At 38.1% G+C, this 22,867-nt stretch overlaps 1 protein-coding gene across 1 annotated transcript in view; it reads right to left on the minus strand.

The window, feature by feature from the left end:
• Window positions 1-1,216: 1,216 nt before the first annotated feature.
• Window positions 1,217-22,867, minus strand: part of LOC106090097 (serine/threonine-protein kinase unc-51) — a 124,527-nt gene continuing 102,876 nt past the window's right edge. The window contains exons 4-13 of the mRNA XM_013256181.2: window positions 14,581-14,706; window positions 14,419-14,492; window positions 14,182-14,342; window positions 13,776-13,912; window positions 13,526-13,702; window positions 13,252-13,423; window positions 12,110-13,182; window positions 8,024-8,160; window positions 7,818-7,953; window positions 1,217-1,740 (exon numbers count right to left, since the gene is read on the minus strand). Coding sequence (XP_013111635.1) covers window positions 1,664-1,740; window positions 7,818-7,953; window positions 8,024-8,160; window positions 12,110-13,182; window positions 13,252-13,423; window positions 13,526-13,702; window positions 13,776-13,912; window positions 14,182-14,342; window positions 14,419-14,492; window positions 14,581-14,706 — 2,270 coding nt within the window. The 3' untranslated portion in view covers window positions 1,217-1,663. The remainder of the gene's footprint in view (window positions 1,741-7,817; window positions 7,954-8,023; window positions 8,161-12,109; window positions 13,183-13,251; window positions 13,424-13,525; window positions 13,703-13,775; window positions 13,913-14,181; window positions 14,343-14,418; window positions 14,493-14,580; window positions 14,707-22,867) is intronic.

Raw genomic sequence — 22,867 nt, forward strand, 5'->3', positions numbered from 1 at the left:
CTAAATCGGGGGATCGGTCTATATGGGGGCTATATCAAGATATAGTCCAATATAGCCCATCTTCGAACTTTACCTGCTTATGGACAAAAAAAGAATCTGTGCAAAGTTTCAGCTCAATATCTCTATTTTTAAAGACTGTAGCGTGATTTCAACAGACAGACGGACGGACATGTCTAGATCGTCTTAGATGTTTACGCTTTATAGGGTCGGAAATGGATATTCCGATGTGTTGCAAACGGAATGACAAAATGAATATACCCCCATCCTTTGGTGGTGGGTATAAAAATGTATAAAATAGCGGTACTAAGACGCTCATAACCACAATGTTGCATATAGGCGACATCGGGCATGAGAGGGTTAACCTGAATCACCCTGAGACTTTTTTACAAATAAAACACAATAGTTTTTTCTAAATAATATTTATGATTATTTTTTAATATTTCATTTTGTTTTATATGATTTCAGTTGTTTATCTCTCTATATATCCGTATGCATATATAATAATAATAATAATAAAATAATGGTACGTACTAGATTCATTATCATAAAGTATGAAATTCTCTTCTGGTAGCCAAAACTGCCTATCATCAATATGGAGATATTTTCGAAAGTAAAAAAGTTTGAAGAAAACAAAAAACTAAGTTTTTCATATTTTCAATATTGCAACATAACAAAAATAAAAAGAAAGAAAGGAAAAAAAACGTTCGCTTATGTTCTCTAGTTTTAAATTGAGGAAGAGATTGTTTTTGTTATGGTTTTTTTTTTTGTTATAGAAAAATAATACAAAAAAAAATATATAACTTAATTTAGTAAAATTATTATAAATAGACAGTTGGTGATATAATCAAACAAAGGAAAAAAAACTAACAATGAAATTTATATAATTAACTAAAACTTAGGCATAACATCATGATATAAAGATTTTGTTGTTTTCAGAAAAACGCAAAAAATCTTCCTTCAAGGCTTCGTCAAATTAAGAATTTACAAAGGGAACACCGATCTAAGGGTTTTTAATTATTTTCCATTTTTTTTTAATGAAGCCCAAACTTTCTATACATGTTTTGTATGCCAAATAAATACATAATCAAGGAATTGATTTGAGGGTGTGTTTGGAGTAGGGGTAGGCGCTTATGGACATGTCCATCAATCAATCAATCTTTAAAAATTTTTTTCACTATCCTTTGTCAGCTATATTTGTTTATGGAAAAGCACAACATTCCATGAAAATTGTTTTTAAATATTGTATTTCAAAAATAATATTAAAAAAAAATTGAATTAAATTGAAATCTAAATATTTACATAATTGGGCTTAACCATGGATTGATTCATTGTAAGGTTTAGCTTCAGTTTTTCACATGATTTCCCCAACATAATTTTTTAATAATATTTTAGGAAAACTATATTTACTACTAATACAATAAAATAATAGAGGACAAGGAGAGATGGGAAAAACGCATCACATTAATCAATAATTTCTTTCTGAAATCCTTTCTCGTAAATGTAATTTCTAAAATATATTACTTCAGTTTTCTAAAGACGGGGGTTTTCTAAGTATTCATTTCATGCTTAAAAGTAAATAAATTTTGATGCTTTTGGATTTTGCTTTTGTTCTTTTTTTCTATTTGTGTGCTATGATGATGAGTTTCTACGACTCGAAGCGTATTTAAGAGTTTTCATCGGTTACGTATATGTAGCCCTGTTGTTGTAGAATATTTAAACGTTTTTCCACAGCATCACGATCTAGAAAGACAAGAAGAGGAAAAATAATAAATATTAGATTTATTTTGAATCTGAATTTTTTCCACGGTAAATTATTTGAACTTTTAAAAATCTTATTTCTATAGAAAATTTTGTCGACCAGGGCTGCGGAGTCGGAGTGGAAAAATTACCTCGACACCGACTGCGGACAAAATAGAAAAAATGTTTCAACATAAAAAATTATTATATTGTATTAAACAAAAACAATAAATTCATTAAAATTTAGTCTTAGAAAAAAATAATTTGAAATTTGTCTATAAAAAAAAATTATTAACATTTTGCCTTTAAATTTTGTCATTGAAATTTTAACTCTAGAAAAATTTCTTAGAAACATTGTCTTAAGAAAAAAATTTATTGACATTTTGTCTTTAGAAACAATTTCACTGAAAAAATGTCATTAGAAACTATTTAATTGTTTGTTTAAAAAAAGTTCTTTTAAATTTTGTTTTATTGAAGTTTAGTTTAAATTTGGTCTTATTATTATTGAAGTTTTGCTTATAGAAAAAATACTATGGAAATTTTGTCTTTAGAGAAAATTTGATCGACATTTTTTTCTTTGGAGAAAGTATAACGAAATTTTGTCTTTAGAAAAAATTTAATTGGAGGAGTTAAGTCTTTAGAAACAATCCCATAGAAATTTCGTCGAAATAATCTTATTGAAAGTTTTTATTTAGAAACATTTTGGAAAAATATAATAAAATTTTGTGTTTACCCAGCAAAAACTTGGTAAGTACATTATTTTTGGCATGTAAAATAATGGATAACTCATTATCCTTAGATTTACTAGCTGCTAAAATATAACGAGTTACCAACAGGAATACCATCTGTGTTACCGTTAGTACAAATGTCATTACATATAACATTCGATGAAGCTCAAGAATAAGCACTTATTTGTAATAATAGAAAAAAACCATTATTATAACCTTGGTATTGATTAAAATGCCATTAAGAAACTGTGGACAAAATTATCTCATACGCATGAGTGCTGTCCGTTAAAAGATTAAGCTCAATGATAAGGGACCTCCATTTTACTGGCGAGTCCGAGTGGCTTGCGATACCACTTAGTAGCACTAGGAGGGAAATATTGTGGCGTTATAAACAATATTTTTAATCTTTTCTACCTCCCCACAAATCCGTTGATTGTTCCGCATGCTGTGGGCGTAATTTGAAAGAGTTCGAGATTCGAACTCGGGACCTTTGTATTGTAAATCTTCTGGTGTACGCTCTGTGCCACAAAACTATTAAAATCACTCCCATGCGTTAGAAAATTGTGTCTATAAACAGAATATGTCGAACATTAACACAAATGCCTGGCGATCTTTGATCAAATAAAATTTAAGTTTGCTTTTGTGTTGTTAGCTAATACTGAAATGAGAAAATAGTGTATTATTCAAACAATAGTATTGTGGATGAATGCGTAGAGCGTCTGCTTTGAAAACGGAAGGTTCTTGGTTCAACTCTCGGTTATGATGAAGGTAAAGTTTTAATGTCATTTATAATTTGGATTATTCATATAAAATTTGCTTGTATGCTTGTGCGGAAGGACTTTCCTCCTAGGACATCGCCATGTAAAAGTAATTAGAAATGATGTCTAAAAATAAGTAGTTGGAAAAAATTTCATTGAATTTTGTATCACAGGACTACAACTTTTTAGTTTTTCCATATTTATCCAACATATCCTGCAAGGGATACTTAAAAATTTTAGAAACTTGCAAACATTTTTTGAATAAGCTCAGTTTTCGAACAGTTTGAAAGACCAGTTCAGGGAAAAGTTGGCCCATTAATCACTTTAGAAACGTACGCAGTAGGAAACAATTAGTTAATTCTTTTTAGTTATTGTATGAATTAAAATCAATCTACCCAATAAGGCCTATATTGGACAGCAAACGACCCACAATAAGAAGTATCTATGCGAAATTTCATGCGGATAGCCTATACAAGACACTGATACTACCCGTGCTGTTATATGGTTCTGAAGCATGGGTACTTGTGAAAACAGATGAGGCAGTGCTTGGAGTATTTGAGAGAAAGATTCTTCGTAATATATATGGACCAGTTTGTGTTAATGAAGAATATAGGCGACGTATGAACCACGAGCTGTATGAGCTGTATGACGACGATAGCATATTTACACGCATCAAAATACAACGGCTGCGTTAGCTAGGTCATGTTGTCAGAATGGATGAAGAAGCTCCAGCAAAGAAGTCTTTTGAAGGCAAACACGGTGGTACACGCTAACCGGGAAGACCACAAGCCCGATGGAAAGATCAAGTGAGACACTTCGAAACTTGGTGTCAGAGATTTTAGAATGAGCGCAGAAGATCGAAGCGCTTGGAACGGTATTCTACGTTCGGCTAGTGGAACAAATGTTCTGTCATAGCCAATTTAAGTAAGTGACCTCATTCGTTCCGACGGTATCGTGAATACTCGGACGATAAAGAATATTTATTATAAATATTTCGAGGAGTTACAAACGATATGACGAAGTTTGAGGAAAAATGCACTTTGTAAGGCCCACTCCCTTGTTCTGAGCTTAGGAACGAAATTCTAAAGTCAGTTTCTGGGGCAAACGTCCCTCTATCACCTAACGACCAAAATGGCCCCTCGGGAGGCATTGTCGTTGACTTTACCCAGGGATTTCCGCGTGGATGTGGCAATCACATTTTAATGCCCTCAGGAGTATGTTTAATGTGAGCTATCTTTACACCCAAGATGTGATGTCTTCATACTCATCATCATCCTCCTTCCCCTCCTCATCCTAAATTTTGGAAAAAAAAATTAAATTGAAAAAAAATCGCCGTTGTCAACTCCTTGATATCTATCATTTGGTTGTTATTGTTGTAGCAGTGTGTTATACACTGAGGCGGCAGGCCTTGCCGATGAATAACTCCATCGGATCAATCCGGTACGTACAAACGGCTGGCAATATGAATACCAAATGAAAAGTCATTTGGTATTCATATTGCCTTGGGTTGGTTAAATGAGGTCCAAAATTCTCAATATCTCGTAGGTCCTTCCCAGGTTTACTTTTTACTTTTTGTTTTTACATATTCGTAATCGACTCGCTAATACCTTTCATTTGAAACCCATTTTGCCTAGGTTGGGTATTACCCCCATCCTTTAGTGGTGGGTATAAAATATAGCATCTTTAAGTGCTCGAAGTTGACTCCGGAGTCGGGTCAAAATTGCTCGACTACGTAGCACTGGTTATAATATTTTATTTCCATAAAAAAATATTAACATTTTATACCCACCACCGAAGGATGGGGGCATATTCATTTGCAACACATCGAAATATCCATTTCCGACTCCATAAAGTATATAAATTCTTGATCAGCGTAAAAATCTAAGACGATCTAGACATGTCCGTCCGTCTGTCTGTTGAAATCACGCTACAGTCTTTAAAAATTTAGATATTAAGCTGAAATTTTGCACAGATTCTTTTTCGTCCGTAAGCAGGTTAAGTTCGAAGATGGGCTATATCGAACTATATCTTGATATAGCCCCCATATACACCGATCCGCCGATTTAGAGTCTTAGGCCCATAAAATCCACATTTATAATCCGATTTTGATGAAATTTGAGACCGTGAGTTGTGTTAGGCCCTTCGACACCCCTTTATTGTCCGATGTCGCCGAAATTTGGGACAGTTAGTTGTGTTGACATCCTTATTTTGTTATACACAATTGAACAATGACTTGTACTTATAAGTATTTGGTCCAAATCGGAACATATTTCGATATAGCTCCTATGGGGCATAAGGTATGCATTTTTCACCGGAATTTGATGAAAAGTGTTTTACATATATGCCCGAGGTGGTGGGTATCCAAAGTTCGGGCCGGTCGAACTTAAAGCCTTTTTACTTGTCTACCACGTTTTCTATACAAATAAAATGTTGACAAAAATTTTTTATAGAAATTAAATTTTTACAAAATCAGAAAATAATATTATTTCTTAAAAATAATATTTTTCGAAAAAACCTTCTTAAAAAAAAACTTTCAAAAAGACATGTTTTAATTTTTTATGAAGCAAAAATTTTTGAATAAACAACAAAACAAAATAATATTTCTTTAAAAAAATTCTTTCGAACAGTTACAAATAGAACGGAAATAATTTTACTTTAGAAAAAAAAGCTACAAATCCGGGAGCAGTCATGTGGATATAAGCAAAGCGATGGTAGTGTAATAGAAGGATCTGTTGGTCAGGCAATTTATTTTCAGTAAATTTTCAATAAGCAATTTTTTTCGCTTAACATAATTCCCATGGTCATAAAGCTCAAATCCACTTTGGAGAAAATACAAATCTTTTTTCGTTGGATGAAAATATTTGGGACCTAAAGAGAGCGTTGGTTTGAATAGTCGCGTGGTTGCTCTCTTTGGGTCCCAAATATTCTCTTCCAATGACAAAAGGGAGGTTTTCTCTATTCAAAGCAGGGATGATTAATGGGGTTGGCGAAAAGGTTGTTGTTGTCGTAGTCACATTTTCATGTCAAGGTGGCGATCCTCAAGCTCCTGTAAGTGAGCAAGCTCGTTCCGGTCCAAAGGACCGATCGCCGCAAAAGCAGGGCCTCCATTGGTTATTTAAAGGCGTCGATAACTCGCCACTCAGTATTTATGCAAGAGCCCGTTCGACAAGTCTGTTCCGACATTTAAGAACGAAATCGTAACGATTTCCGTATGGCGTTCGGAGAAATGTTTTGTTTGGTTCATTTTTATTTGCCTTGGAATTTTTGTTTCGTTTGATCAGTTGTGATGCATTGGTCAAGAATTCGGACCGATTCGTCGGCAAGATCGTCCGCATTTTGTAAGACATTCTTCAAGAAATCGGTCCGAAATCGTCTAGAAATTCGGTACGTCGTAAAATTTCCCATTCAAATTTTCCTGGAATTTTGCTCCGACTTCGGTACGATATGGCGGTAAATATATCAGCTTTCTCTCAGCCGTGTCATTCCGACAACATGACAACCACTTCTCTCCTTTTTGGTTACGATGTCGGTAAGACGTCGGATCCAATATTGGATGATTCATCAGATTGTCGGACCGAAATAGGAAATTTTTGTTAGCTGGGTCTGCACTCGAAACCGCTAATTGTCTGCCACACAGATCGGACAACAAAGTTTCACCCTATGTGGTGCTCACAGCTAACCCGTGCCGGGCTGATAAAGCTCTCATACAAAGGAGTTTCTTCGTATCAAGTGTAAGGCTCTGCTAGTTCCTGGACCATCAAGCTGTGGCGGGAAAAGAGGTGGTTGATGAGCTGACCAAAATTGAAGCCAAAAAGGCATCAATAACTCGCCTTGTCATATTGAGCATCATTAGCACTCAGTATTTGTGCAGAAGCCGGTGTTGCCCGGCCTCTTACTGAAACTCTCAGCGCGATACCGCTGATTGGCCGTGACTGCCGTTGCAGCTACTTCGTACGGAGCATTCCACTAATGCATTAGCTGCGTCTCACTAGCAGCTAAGTTTCTCTTGAAATCAATGAACACCACACAGACCGGACCTCAATGCCCCAGCCTGTGTGGTGTTTACAGCTATCTTGTGCCGGAATCAGTGGAAGCTTCTTGGTAGAGTCGACGTTTTCTTCGATGACAGCGGGCGATGACCAGCCTACACCTGCTAGTGCTGGGGGTTGCAGGGCAGCGACGGCCCTGTGCTCGAGTATTTCGCGATGCAGAACGTCGCTTATCTATGACTTCGGACGGATAAAAGTACTGACCGCATATTGCAACGTCAAGTCTATGACCATGCGATGGACGAGGAAGAGGCGAACTTCTGTAGCGCCTGCGATGATGAGGTGAAGTTGGTGGCGGTCGAGTACCTTTTGTGTCACTGCCCCCTCAATTGCAAAAGAAGCCACATAATAATGGGTAAATAACAGAAATAAAACTAACGGTTAATGGATGATGGCACATTTCACCGTTTCCTCAAAAACAACATTTTTAAATGAATTCTATAAAATTCAAATTTAGAAAAATCGCTATAAAAGTGAGATCGTGTCCAAATTGTAAACATGTGGACTTTTAGCTTTAATTATTTGTTCTGCTTCTTCTTACTTACATTTATTTAAAAGCATTTTGTCTTGCGGATGATTGCATTTCTGGACCAAAGAATGTAACAAAATATGTGCGGTATTGTAGCGTTCAAAACAATTTTTGGTATTACTTAACAACTCATCCAAAGCTGCCGCTTGACACTGCAAGAAAAAAAATATAAATCAAAAATGAGCAATGCTGCCACTCGGAAAATCCAGACATTACACTTACCATATCTAAAGCATAATCATATAGAATCTTATCAGCGGTAATATTAAATGCATTGGCTTTCTGCAGTAGGCCAGTGCCATTTAGTTTTTTGGATTCAAATAGAATGTTGCGATATTTTGAATTCATTGTCAGCAAAGCTATATAGAAATTAGCGAATTACAATATATAAAAAATTAGCAAAAGTTAAGAACTGCGATTTAAAGAAAAATTATATGACAAGATTATTGCCAACGTAGGTCATCGCTGAAAATTAAAAATGTATTACTTTTGGTTTTACAATAGAATCCCTGGAGCCAATTGTATATCTCTAGCGTCATCCTTGCATTGTTATCCCGATGTTCTGAACAAGTGAGCCATTGTTGTACCTCTGAATTTCGATTTATTATTCGGACTATAAACTATTCTTAACATAAATAACTACTTGTACTATGCTTTAATGTCAAAACAATGAAATTTACCGTTAGACTAATATACAAACACAAAACACTGTAGTGTGGCCATATGGCAACACTCAGACGATGCAGTTTAAATAAATAAAGTAATGAATCAGCTGATTTGTATAAAGCAAGCCAACCATTAACCTTTAAAACAGTGATGGGCACACTATCCCTATAGCAAAGACCAAACTGCGTTTGTGTGAGTATCATCAAACACCCTACAGGATGTTTGGGGTTAATTCACCCCTATTAACACAAATTAAAGGTCGTCTTAGTCCATTGTGCGGCTGCTTGGTGTATTTTTCTCTTTGTAGAATAAACCGGTGAAAACACCGGTATAAAAGTCACTATGTTGGGGACAGATTGTTTTGTTCATAGAAATTCCATGCTACTTACAAAATCCTTAATTGTTGTCCATACCACTTCCCTAAGTTGTTCCATGTTGGTATTGTGCTCCCACCCTAAGTACCGGTGTCCGCGAAAGCCCGGCAATGACATAGGCAATGCTCCAACGTCTCATCAGTTTCCCCACATGCCCTACACAATCACTTGCCGCACCGATTTTGCATAAGTGCCCCGTTATGATACCAAAAGCTATACTGACATCTTTCTTACTTCCTTTCGTTAATAGCATCGTCCTCCCACGATACGGATCGCTAAAGGATTTTCGCCGTCCTACCGACCGTTCGTCGTCGACGCCCTTTACTCGGACTGCGTCGACCCGAAAGGCTTCGGGTTAACCAAGTTTATTCACGACAGTCCTCTGGCCTTCACCGCCAAATCCTCTGCCCTTTCATTCCCCCTTATTCCGTTATGGCCCGGCATCCAAATGATGCGGAATGGCGTTAATCTCCTTCTTACATTGCAAGACTGTTCATGTCTTTTCCTTCCTGGTAGTTATTGCCCTTATGACAATTTTACTATTCGTAAAGATGTTTACCTTGGACGTCCTCGAGTTAGCACCACACCATCTCAAGCATTCCGTGATCGCCCGAATCTCCGCCTGCAGGACCGTATTATGGTCAGGCAGTCTTAAACAGATCTCAGTCCCTGGGTTCTTAATGTAGACCCCCAGGCCCACACTGTCCTCTAGCTGTAACATGATCTTCCATCCCTGTAACATGATCTTCCAGATAACAGTACTAGGGTTCCGTCAGTCCAAGACTGTGCCGCTAGCTGCAGTGCCTCGCACTCGACCTCAAGTGTCGTCTCAGGTGTCCGATCGAAAACCTTTTCCCTTCCCATTCCAGACAGTTTTCTTATTGTCGCCTCAATTATACCGCGATGATATGAACTGCTCTCATCCTCAATCCTTTCTCCCATCGCCTTAAGTCTCATAGCCGCAGTGGCTGCCTCACACTTAATCTATATGTCAATGGGTTGGTTATCTAGAATAGTCTCCAGTGCCCTAGTGGGCGTGGTCCTTAGCGCTCCGCCCATGCCAAGACAACATGTTCTCTGAACCTGTTGTACGGTCCTTATGTTGCACTTTTTCTCCATAGCAGACCACCAAATTACTGAGGCGTAAGTAAGCATTAATCTAGTCACACTCCTGTAGATCCAGTGGACTATCCTCGGATTCAGGCCCAATTTCGAGCATACGGCCCTTCTCAGTACGCGCCTTAATGTGGCAGTTCCAATTAAGTTTTCTATCCACTCCTAAGTAATTGAACTCTTCAGATATCGAAATCGTTTTGTTCAGCAAACGTGGTGCGTCTGATTGTCCCACCTTCGTTTTCGGGGGTAACATTGAGACCCCTGGATCTAGCCCAGTAATATGCAAGACCATTTCGACCCTTCCGCATTGCTGGTTCGGATCCTTACCCCTAAGAAGTATTATAACATCGTCTGCATAGCAGACGGGTTCAAATCCTTCCTCAGTCAGCATCCGAAATATGTTATCTATGGTGGTCACATAAAAGAGTGGCGATAAAATGCCCCCTGTGGCGTGCGTTGTGCCACTTTCACCCTTATATTTATGTCATGGGACCCGCAATTTATCCACCTGCTCGTTGGCATATGGTGTACGTCTTGACATAGAAGACGCCAATGTGTACGTCTTGACATAGAAGGATTCTTCTATTTTATGCACAACCTCGTGCAGGGCAGTCTCTTCCGCCCCTGCCTTGAAATAGGCATGTTGTTTGTATTTGAGCAGTTCGCTGGATGTTGAACTCTTTATCATGGTATCCACAATACGTTTCGCGGTTTTGAGTAGAAGGAACGTAAGGCTTATAGGTCTGTAGGCCTTTGGTGTCGCATAACTTGCCTTGCCGGACTTGGGTATAAATACCACCATTGCCTCCTGCCAGACTTTCGGAGTATATGCAAGTCCTAGGCATGCTGTGAAAATAGTGGCTAGATAGTCGGCCTCCTTGTCATAACGCCGGAAATATTCCATCAAGGCCGGATGATTTAAATAGTTGGCAGATCCTCAAGGCTTCTTCGTCTTCGACCATAAATTCTGTTGTGCTGAGCCTTCGATCAACATCATTATTCCAATATTCCGGTGTCTTCGTGAGTCCCGTCATATGCTCGAACATGCGTTTTCATCAAAACCCTCAACATGTCCTCCGTTGTCTTTGCTCTCACTCCCATGTCGTCTACTAAAGTTTCAGTTTGGACATGGGTTTTTGAGAGAAACTTTTCATCTTAGCGGCGTCATTAACGCTATCCAACTGTTTGCAGAAAAGCTTCCAGGAGGCACGTTTTGCTGCTCCGATAGTCTTATTGTATTCCTTGAGCCGTGTGTAATACACATCCCAATACATGTCCGCTTTATTACGACGTGCTCTGCCATAAAGTCTGCGGACCTCTTTCCCATTGTTGCGAATCGAATTTGGCAGTGAAGTCCAGACAACTGCCGTCAATAAACTTGTTTAACCCCAAGCCTTTCGGGTCGACGCTGTCCGAGTTAAGGGCGTGGGCAACGAATGCGCATGCAAACTTGTGGAATAACGAAACGGTCGGTAGGACGGCGAAAATCCTGTGGGAGTTCCAGATCGTTAGAAGACGAGGCTATTACTGAAAAGAAGTAAGAAGGAAGTCAGTATAGCTCTCGGTATCATAACGGGACACATAGGACTTCGATGTCACTTATGTAAAATCGGTTCGGCAAGTGATAGCATGTGTAGGGCAGGCAGGGAAAACGATGAGACGTTGGAGCATTTCCTATGTCATTGTCGGGCTTTCGCGTCTGATACCGACACTCAGGTGGGGACACAATACCAGACATGAACCATCTTAGGGGCTTGGCATGGAAAACAATTAAGGGTTTTGTAAGTAGCACGGAATTCCTAATTTAAAATTTTCTTTTTCGAGGTTACTTTTTTAGTATTTAGAGCGCATAACAAGCCGATTGCTGGCTTAGGCGTATGCCTATAGTGGCATGGGGCGGATAAATATCTGCACCCTGTTTTCAACCTAACCTTAAACTATTCTGTGGTCTTATTTAATATTTTATATTGTCACCTACCTGCGGTTCACATTTGTGCGTGTTTGGGAACATAAAGTAGACTATAGTCTACTACATCTAGACCTCAGCTCACAGGTGTACAATACACAAAGACTTTGTTTAATTTTAATCTCTATTAGATCCATCCCCATTGGCCTTAACCTCTTCCTTATTAAGGTAATTACGTTTACTTACCATTTTTCACATTCGATGAAGGTTTCAAATTGCCACTCCGCAATTGTTGTGAAGCCAAATTTAAACCGGATGATAATAACTGCAAAGCTCTAACCAACAACACTAAGCGTTCGGCTCTCTTACAATGCTCGGGTGCATGCGGTGGGATTTGAGGTTGGTCATTGGAAACGGCAGCCATTAGGGCTGACAGTGGTGCACACCGAGAGTCCGCCACTTCCTGTATACAATCGGTAAGGGCTAGAACGAAGTTCAATTTCGATAAGGTTTCATTGTGTTCACGATCCATAAGGGTCTCCTCGGATAATTCGGGAGCATGGAATGCATGCAAGTGATGATGGACATCGGTTGAATTGCCTCCTCCGGCGCCAACGGCGGCATTTGTATCTAAAAGACTTTGTAGGCCTCCGGTGGCCCCTAGCTCGGGTAATGTAAAGGCTCTGGGACCTAACATGGGATGCTGATTGTTGTTCTCCGATGAAGAACCATTGCCAGAGCCCAAAGATCCCACCGAACCGGGGGCCACTATAAGGGTGGGGCTGCCCAATGTGGGTAATTTTGTGAGAGCGGACGGAAGCACGGGTGAACTATGTCCGGATCGTCTAAGTGGCGATTGTGTCTGCCCACCAGGACTAACTTGCCATGTACTCGGGGCCGAGGGTGGTGGTGTCTCTGATAGCGATCCACCCGAGGTGGAACGATGACGGCCAGTGGGTGGTGTTCCAATGGCAAACTGTACAGCCGGCGGTGATATTGAATTGATATCACTGCTAACACTACTTTTGCGATGATCTGGCCTTTGTTTAACACTTATGGGCTGTGAACGGGGTATCTGTGGGGTCGCCGTCGATATGTTCGAAAGTTTGGGCGAAGAGACTTGTTCATTTTCTGCTCGATAGCGTACTTGATTCTTATCCACTGGAGAAGTGCCAGTAGCAGCTGTATTGTTCGTCGAGTAACGTCTTACTGGTGCTGGTACAGGTTTTGGTTCTGAAATGGGTAAAGTGCTGGGTCTTGGAGGACTGGATTGATTTTGACCCGCTGTGGCAGCAGCAGTCATTTGTTTATTGGAATGTCTTTGGAAAAGTAAAGATAAAGAAATTCATTACAAAATCTTAAATGAAAGCGGATAGCTCTTGTCTTACTTCTTTTCATAGTCTATAACATTGGGATCTTCTGGAAGATTTTTGGGTACTAAAACAAAATCATCAGAATCTTCATGAGATCCGGAAGAATCTTCGGTGTTATTTTCGCTTTCACATAGAATGCCAACATTGGTGATGGTGGCACATATGGCAGGATTTTCCACCACAGACACTAAATGAAAAATTAATTTAAAGAAATTTCAAGAAAGCGAAAACAATTTCATAACCAGCATCAACAATTTGTTGAAATACCAATCCCATTTGAACTACTTACCAGCATTTTCATCTGGCACCTCTTCGTCTGCTTCTGAACGTTGATGTTGCAGCTGTTGCTTCTGTTGCTGTAAATGTTGTTGCAATTGCTGTTGTTGTTGTTCAAGTTGTTGTTGCAAAGGACTTTTCGATTTTGTAGGTGGCGTGGTACCCATAGCCAATGATGCTGGTATATCGCCTGGAAATTAAAAAAAACGAAAATCAATACTCGTAATGGGAATAAAAACAAATTTAAGAAAAATTCAACATACCTGGTGATGTGACCGCTTTTTTGCCCTGCAAAAAGCGATGAATGAAAAAACTTTCAAAAGAAATTCTGTCCTTGGCATTGCGCCTCAGCAAACACAATAACAAGTCACGTAATTCGGGCGACACTCCGTTGGGTATTCTACAGCATTATCAGCCAAAACAGAAACCCCAAAGCATAAATAATAGAAAACAAACAAAGAACCAAACACATGAATGAATATTTTGTTTTTAATTTTTTTCTTAATTTATTTTTAGATTCGAACAGCCGAGAGATAAAAGTATGGTCCATTCATTTTCTTTTTCACAAAGACCGCCAGACATTCAGTTAGACTGATAGATGTACGAGCATTTGGCAAACGGCTGTTCAATGTTTTAGTGGTAGATAGATAGCTGACTACTGGTACTCACTTGGGAGCTAAATTAGCATTTTGTTCATAGTAGAATTTAAGCTCATTGGGGGTTTGTGCATAGAAAGGTGCCTTTCCGGTCAAACATTGGTAGACAATTGTGCCCAAAGACCATAAATCGGCTTTAGCATCATATTGTAAAGACATTATAACCTCAGGAGCCTGAGAAAAAATACAAAAAAGTCACTCACTCATCTGCAAGATATTTAGGGAAAATTGTTTCTCTTAGAGTACTTACCATATACATGGGAGACCCACACAAGGTGGCTGCCATAACGCCTTCATTAAGGAAACGAGCAAATCCGAAATCGGCTGTTTTAAATAGATACCAGCGAAGAGAAATATTTGTAATAATAGGTGGCTTCTATTTATTTTTTGTTATGCGGGGATCTATTCTTACCTATTTTTAATGTAATTTTTGATGGGGCTGGCAGTGTTTTGCCATAATTGTGCGATAGTAAAATATTTTGTGGCTTGAGATCACGATGCACAATTCCTTTGGTATATAAAGCTTTCATGGCACCAGCTGGAACAAACCCAAAAATAGAAGATTGGAGGATTAGAATAATTAAAGAAAATATAAACAACAAGTAAAAGCGTGCTAAGTTCGGCCGGGTCGAATCTTATATACCCTCCACCATAAATCGCATTTGTCTAGTTCTTTTCCCGATATCTCATTTTAGACAAAGGTTCGGACCACAATTAAATTATATGTTGGCGACCTGTGTAAAATGTCACCTAATTCGAATACGAATTGCGCCCTTTGGGTGCTCAAGAAGTAAAATGGGAGATCGATTTATATGGGAGCTGTATTAGGCTGTAGACCTATTCAGACCATAATAAACACGTATGTTGATGGTCATGAGAGGATCCGTCGTACAAAATTTCAGGTAAATCGGATAATAATTGCGACCTCTAGAGGCTCAAGAAGTCAAGATCCCAGATCGGTTTATATGGCAGCTATATCAGGTTATGAGTCGATTTGAACCTTACTTGGCACAGTTGTTGGAAGTCATAATAAAATACGTCATGCAAAATTTCAGCCAAATCGGATAGGAATTGCGAAGTCAAATCCCCAGATCGGTTTATATGACAGCTCATCATCAGGTTAAGGACTGATTTGACCCATACTTGGCACAGTGGTTGGATATCATAACAAAATACTTCGTGCAAAATTTCATTCAAATCGAATAAGAATTGCGCCCTATATTGGCTCAAGAAATCAAGATTCAAGATCGGTTTATATGGCAGCTATATCAGGTTATTGACCGATTCGAACCTAACTTTGTACAGTTCTTGGAGGTCATAGCGAAACATGTTGTGCAAAATTTCATTCCAATCGAATAAGAATTGCGTCCGCTAGAGGCTCAAGAAGTCAAGACCCAATATCGGTTTATTTGACAGCTATAACAGGTTATGGACCGATTTAAACCATAATCGGCACAATTGTTGGTAATCATAACAAAACACCTCATGCAAAATTTCAATGATCTTGACTCAAGAAGTCAAGATCACAGATCGGTTTATATGGCAGCTATATCAAAACATGGACCAATATGGCCCATTTACAATCCCAACCGACCTACACTTATAAGAAGTATTTGTGCAAAATTTCAAGCGCATAGCTTTATTCATTCGAAAGTTAACGTGCTTTCGACAGACAGACGGACGGACATGGCTAGATCGACTTAAAATGTCATGACGATCAAGAATATATATACATTGTGGGGTCTTAGACGAAAATTTCGAGGAGTTACAAACAGAATGGCGAAATTAGTATACCCCCATCCTATGGTGGAGGGTATAAAAAGAAGAACACACAAACAATTATAAAACTTCAACAAATTCCTACAAAGCTTAACAACAGGATTTACAGTGGCGCTTGAATTAAATGGCCAACGATAGTGCAAAACCGATGTGATAGAGGCTCCATCCCACTGAATACAATGTCCTCTATGCGTTCAAAATTATCTCAAATCGTCTTTTTTAAATGCCGAATCTTTACGCATACTACGTTTGATACTTTTGTTTTTTAGAACGAGAGATAGAGAGAAAATTCATGGTTATAGCTCACATGTACGTACACCCATCGCTTGATATGAATACTTGACAACTTCAGAAGACTGAAATCTGCCTTTTTACGACGAAGTCAAAAATGGCCGATTCGAGGTATCACAATGTTATAAAAGAGCCGCAAGCTCGCCAATTTTAACTTTTACCTCGCTTATGTGGTGGACAGCTTTTAATAGCCCGACACGGGATAGCTATGAGCACCACACAGGCTGGAACTTTGAGCTCCAGTTTGTGTGGTGTTCACCGCTATCATGAGAATCTTAGCCGCGAGCTACCGGGCGCGTCCACAGGTTGCGGATAGTGGAATGCTCCATACGGAGTATGTGCAAGGGCAGTAGCGGCCAATCAGCAGAATCGAGCGGGGAGTCTCATCGAGAGGCCGAGCGGTACCGGCTCTTGCACAAATACGAGGGCGGTTCGTAAACTACTTAGCCTATCAATGAAAGAGAATAGTTAGTTTTTCAAAAATATTTTTATTTTTCAATATAATCTCCTAAAACTTCAATACACTTAGTCCAACGATTATCTAGCAATTCTATTCCTTGATTAAAATAGTTTTCCTCAAGGTCTTCAAAATAGTGATTTACAACTGTAATTGCATCTTCATTTTAAGTAAAACGCTTGCCAGCAAGGATTTTTTTTTAGATTTGGGAACAGGTAAAAGTCATTGGGAGCTAAATCAGGAGAATAAGGTGGGTAGTCAAGCAACTCATTCTTTAATTCGTTGTTTTTTGCCATTGTTAAAACAATCTTGTGCGCTAGTGCGTTGTCTTGATGAAAATTTATTTTTTTGTGTTGTAAGCCAGTACGTTTTTCTCGAATTTGTACATTAAATTGATCCAAAAGGTTGCAAGAGTACTCTAAATATATTTGAAGTCCCAAAAAAAAAACGTTGCCATAACCTTGCCAGCCGATTGAATTGTTTTTGCTTTCTTTGGGGTGATTCCTCCAGCTTCAGTCCATTGTTTGGATTGTTCTTTTGTCTCTGGAGTATAGTGGTGGATCCATGTCTCCATTTTATTTCGTTTAAAACAATCCAAACAAGTTTGAGATATGTTCATTCTTATGCGTTTCGGTCACAAATGTTAACAAATGCGGCACCCATCTTGCAGAAAGCGTTTTCACCTATAGTTCTTCATGCCAAATTAAATGGATACGATTATTTAAGATGCCCATGATATTACCAATTTCACGCACTTTTATTCGTCATTTAATACCATATCATGCACTTTCGATACAAATTCTCTTGTTGTTGCTGTTTTTAGACGTCCACTACGTGGTTCATCTTCAATGCTTGTACGACCACGTTTAAATTCAGCAACCCAATTTTTTACTGTTGCATATGAAGGAGCACATTCACCTAACACATTCACCATATCATTATGCATTTTTTGTCTCGATAAACATTTTTTATATAATTATTTAATGACACCACGCATTTCTAATTTTTCCATTGTAAAAAAATCGCGGATGCGTCTTTTGTGAACATCTGTTCTGTCTGAAGGAGTTGCCAGATCGAAACAAAATTTAACATGTGTTCACAGCAGAGATCGAAGTTTCCAAAACACTAAACTTTTTTCTTTTTATACAGCGCTTTTTGTGCTAGACTAAGAAGTTTCCAAACCGCCCTCGCACTGAGTGCCTATGATGCTCGATATGACTAGGAGTGTTATTGGCGCCTTCCAATAACCAATGGCAAACCTGTTCCCGCGGAAATCGGTCCTTTGGGCCGGAACGAAGTTGCTCACATACAGGAGCTTGACGAGGATCGCCACCTCCACATGAGAATGTGGCTCCAACAACAACAACAGCTATTAAAAGCAAATGCAAGGATATTTAAACAGGATGAAAAAAATTTTGAATTGGCATCGGAGGGACAATGAGAACCTAGAAGTAAAAATTCTAGACGGATTCGAATACTGGCGAGAACATCAGAAATTTTCCACTCCTAATGCGGTGGTTATCCCCTCTTAATGCTGGCGACATTTGTGAGATAAAAACTTCTTCCCTAAAGAGGTGACACACTGCGGCACGCCGTTCGGACTCGGCTATTGAGCTTAAACTTAAATTGGACAGCACTCATTGATATGTGAGAAGTTTGCCCCTGTTCCTTAATGGAATCATGCAAAAATTTTCAATTTTTGACCGATAGAAATACAGATTAGCTATTATAATGCCACTTTTGATAAAAGACTTAAGACAGTGGAAGAATGGATGGAAAATAGGATGAGGATCGCTACTACTTTAGGATCATACACTTGAGGTCAATTGGAAAAACAAAAAAAGCAACTGGCAGAAGCCAACATCTGACTCGGCACCGTCGTCACCGAAACAAATGACACCAGTTTTGAAATAAAACAAAGGATATTATAGGCTAAGGAGCAAAGCCATCTCTCGGCAGATGAAACTTGCACTATACAAGACACTGGTACTACCCGTTCTGTTGTATGACTCCGAAGTATGGGTACTTGCGAAAGTAGTTGAGGTAGTTCTTAGAGTAATTGAAAGAAAAATCATTCGTAAAATATATGGACCAGTTTGCGTTAATGGAGAATATAGGCGTCGTATGAGCCACGAGCAGTATGAGCTGAATGACGACGATAGCATCAAAATACAACGGTTTCGTTGGCTAGGTCATGTACCTATGGGTACATTAGCAGAGAATATGCGAGAAAGAAGATGACAACAAAGAGAATGCAAACAAAAAGCTGACATCTTCATACCGTCAAACCTGGCCGGCTGTGAACAGCTGTTCGTGTGAGACTACCTTTTTAAATCCGCCTTGGTGCCAGATAAAGAACGACCCATTTGATTTACCACCAACTTAAATTCTGTCATCGACATGGAGATAACACCAACGATTCATTCAAATTCAAAGACTGATCTTTAATGTTCGTTTGAAAATTTCAAACCAAAACATTAGAAATAAAAATTTAATTATTAAACATTAACACCGGTATTCACAAAACTTAAAGTATATTTAAAATATGTTTATTGACAGATTTTCTTTATAGAACTGTTAAATAAACAGTTCATAAACGTTACAGTGAGATATGAAAAGTTACTTGCTGTATAGGGATGATAATTTTGGTACTTTGGTACTTTTTTGATTGTTTTGAAACATCAAAAGTACCTCGGTACCCTTGCAAGTTGTTTGGCACTTTTTCGAGGTTAGCCAATCTTCATTATATGTATTCGAAGACGTCTAAACGATAAGTTCGGTCAATCCGAATCTTAGATTCCCACCACCGTAAATCAATCCTAGGTTTTCGGTCGACACTTTTTATATTTCACAAACATAAACAAATTTTTTTATTTTGTCCAGTTACTCTCGTTCAGCTCAAAATTTTAAATTTTTCGAAAAATTTAACATTGATATGCGATTTGTTGGACAACAAACAATAAATAATCGCTACATAGTAGTATTTTTGAACAAGTGGCACAAATATATGGAAAACTGGCGAGAAAATTTTAAAAGTATGGCATTTAGTATCAAAATAAATAAAAAAAGTGTCAAATTTGAAACTAAAGTGGCACAACGGTAGCGCTTTCATCCTGTTTTATTATAACTCCACTAATATATCCGTAGTTATATCTTAATAGGGGTCTGGGGTCGATCACATTTTATTCAGGTCTCGAAAACTCATATACAAGTAACATTTTCAGACAATAAATCTACTTTTTATGGGATTTAGACCCTTAATTAAAAGATCGGTCCATATCACAGCTATATCTAAATACATTCCGACCGTTACCATATTAGGGTCAGATGCCGGGAGGCTTAAAACAACGTAATGATTCAAATTTCAGCGAAATTGGGTAATAAATGCAGCTTTTATGGGTTCCAGATCTTTTATCGGAAGATCGGTCTTTATGGCAGTTATGTCTAAATATAGTATAGAATATGAACCATATTTAGGTCGGATGTTGGGAAGTCTAATTCTACTCTAAAACTACTCTCTGTTTCAAATTTCACCGAAATCGGATGAAACATAAAGCATTCGTGGGCATTATACCCTTTACCGGAAAATTGATCTATATAGCAGCTATATCCAAATATGGTCCGATATGGCCCGTTCAAGAACTTAACCAGCGTGCATCAAAAAGACGTATCTGTGCCAAATTTCACCTCAATATCTTAATTTTTGAAGGCTCTAGAGTGATTACAACAGACGGACGGACAGACGGATAGACGGACAGACACACGGACATCGTTAGAATTTTACGACGATCCGAAATATATATACTTTGTAGGGTCGGTGGTGGGTATAAAAATTAAAAGAGATAAAATAAAAAAAAAAAGATTTAAAAACAAAAACGAAAACAAAAAAAAAATAATAACAATAAAACAAAAATTACAATTTATTAATTAATTTTTTTGCTTTTTTCTTCTTTAAATTTAAATTTTGTTAATTATTTCTTTAATTTTTTTTTTAATTTTTGATGAGTAATTTTTGTTTATTTTTAAGTTACGTTTGTCTTTTTATTTTTGTTCAATTTTAATTTGCTGCTTTTTTAAATTGTTATTTCTAATGCTTTGGTTTATTTAATATCATACTAGCTGACCCGGGCCCGCTCCGCTGAGCCTTCTGTTACTTTATATGGAACAAAAGTTTCCTTGGAATATTTATTTTCGGCTATTAAAAAGCTTTTAGTGAAATACCATGCTACGAAAATAGTATCTCGTTTGACCAACAGTTTAACAATATAAGTGCCTTTACCTGAATCTCATATGATCTTTATTGGTCTACGAAATTAAGTTTGGATGTAAGGTGTACTCCATTCTAAAAATACTTTATTTCAGCCCGATATCCTCATGATATCAGATTTAGGGGTGGTCGCTCAGACACTTGGCCTTGAAAAAATATCAGAATTGTGCTCTTCTTTCAAATACCATTTATTTATACCCCATATTGCCATTGGTTTATAGGAGTTTACACTATGAGGCGTCCCACAAACACATGGCCCCAAAATAGGTTATCAAATTCTTTTTCTAATCTCAAATACTTTTCATTTGAGCCACATATTGGCATGGTCGAAAAATTTTTACCCTTTGGGGGGTGTTTTGGGGAAAGGGTGATGCCGTAAATACATACAGGGTGGCTGATGAAAGCCGCTACCAAAAAAAAATGTAATAACTTTTTTTCTATTTAATAATAATAATTTAATAATTAATTTAATTAATTAATTAATTAATTTAATTAATAATAATTTAATAATTAATTTAATAATTTAATTTAACATGAATAAAAGAAAAATGTATTCCATACACCGAAAAAAAAATGTAGCAATATTCATCATTGTAGCAATATTCATCAGCCACCCTGTAGTCCTACATTTGGATATCAAATTCGTTTTCTACTCCCAAATGAGCCCCATATTGCGATGGTCCGTAAAAATTGCTGTTTGTGGGGTATTTTGGGAAAGGGGTAATACCCCAATGCCTTTCATTTAAGCTCCACATTGACATGGTCGGTAAATATGCCCGATTTATTCTCGATTTAAATATATCAGCAATGTGCTCTATTCTCATATATCTATATATCACCATATTGCCATTGGCATCAAAATTTGATATTAAATTCGTTTTCTCATTTCATATAAACTCCTTATTGCAAAAGTCAGCAAATATGTCAGGTTTGGGATATTGGCCCTAAAAACTATAAATATTTAGTTCCCCTCTCTTGAAGACCCAAATTGTCGTGGTGAGCAAATACGTCCTATTTGGAGGTTGTTATGGTTGTGGGACGTCCCCTAGACAGTTGGTCCCTAATGTTGATATCAGATACGTGGTCTACTTCCAAATACCTTAATTTGAGCCCCATATTTCCACAGTCGACAAACATGACCGGCTTGGGGGGTGTTTTGGGGGATGGGCGGCCACTCAGTGAGTTGGCCTTATAAATATATATCGTATTCGTGTTCGACTTTCAAACCCTCTTATTTGAGTCTCATATTGCAAAAGTCAGCAAATACTTCCTATTTGGGTGGTGTGCGGGGGTGGGGTGGCCCCATAGACACTTTTCCAGAATATTGATATCAGATTCGTTCTTTACTCCCAAAGACCTTTCATTTAAGCCCCATATTTCTATGGTCGTAAATTTGTCCCCTTTGGGGGATGTTTTTGGGGAGATGCGGCCCCCTAAACACTTGAACTCATATTTGAATATCAGATTCGAATTTTACACTGAAATACCTTTTATTTAAGCCCCATATTCCCATGGTCAGTAAATAGGTCCTGTTTTGGGGTGTTTTGGGAAAGGGTAGGACCCCCAGAAACGTGGTCCCACATTTGGATATTAGATTCGTATTCTACTCGCAAATACCTTTCATTTGAGTCCCATATTGCCATGGTCGGTAAATATGTCCGATTTATGGGTGTTTTGGGGGTTGGGGTGGTGCCCCTAAGACTTGGTCCAACAATTGGATATCAGATAAGTTTTCTAATCTTAATTACCTTTCATTCACATATGCCTAAGTATATGTTTGGTAGGTTTTAAGGTGGGGCGGCCACCCTACGTACCCCATCCGAAATTCGGATACCAAATTTTTATTTCTAGGGTACTATATGAGAGCACACAAAATTTCGCTTAATCGCACCACCCATCTCCGAG

The sequence above is a fragment of the Stomoxys calcitrans genome, chromosome 1 (assembly GCF_963082655.1).
Source record: "Stomoxys calcitrans chromosome 1, idStoCalc2.1, whole genome shotgun sequence".
In the NCBI taxonomy this organism is placed as follows: domain Eukaryota; kingdom Metazoa; phylum Arthropoda; class Insecta; order Diptera; family Muscidae; genus Stomoxys; species Stomoxys calcitrans.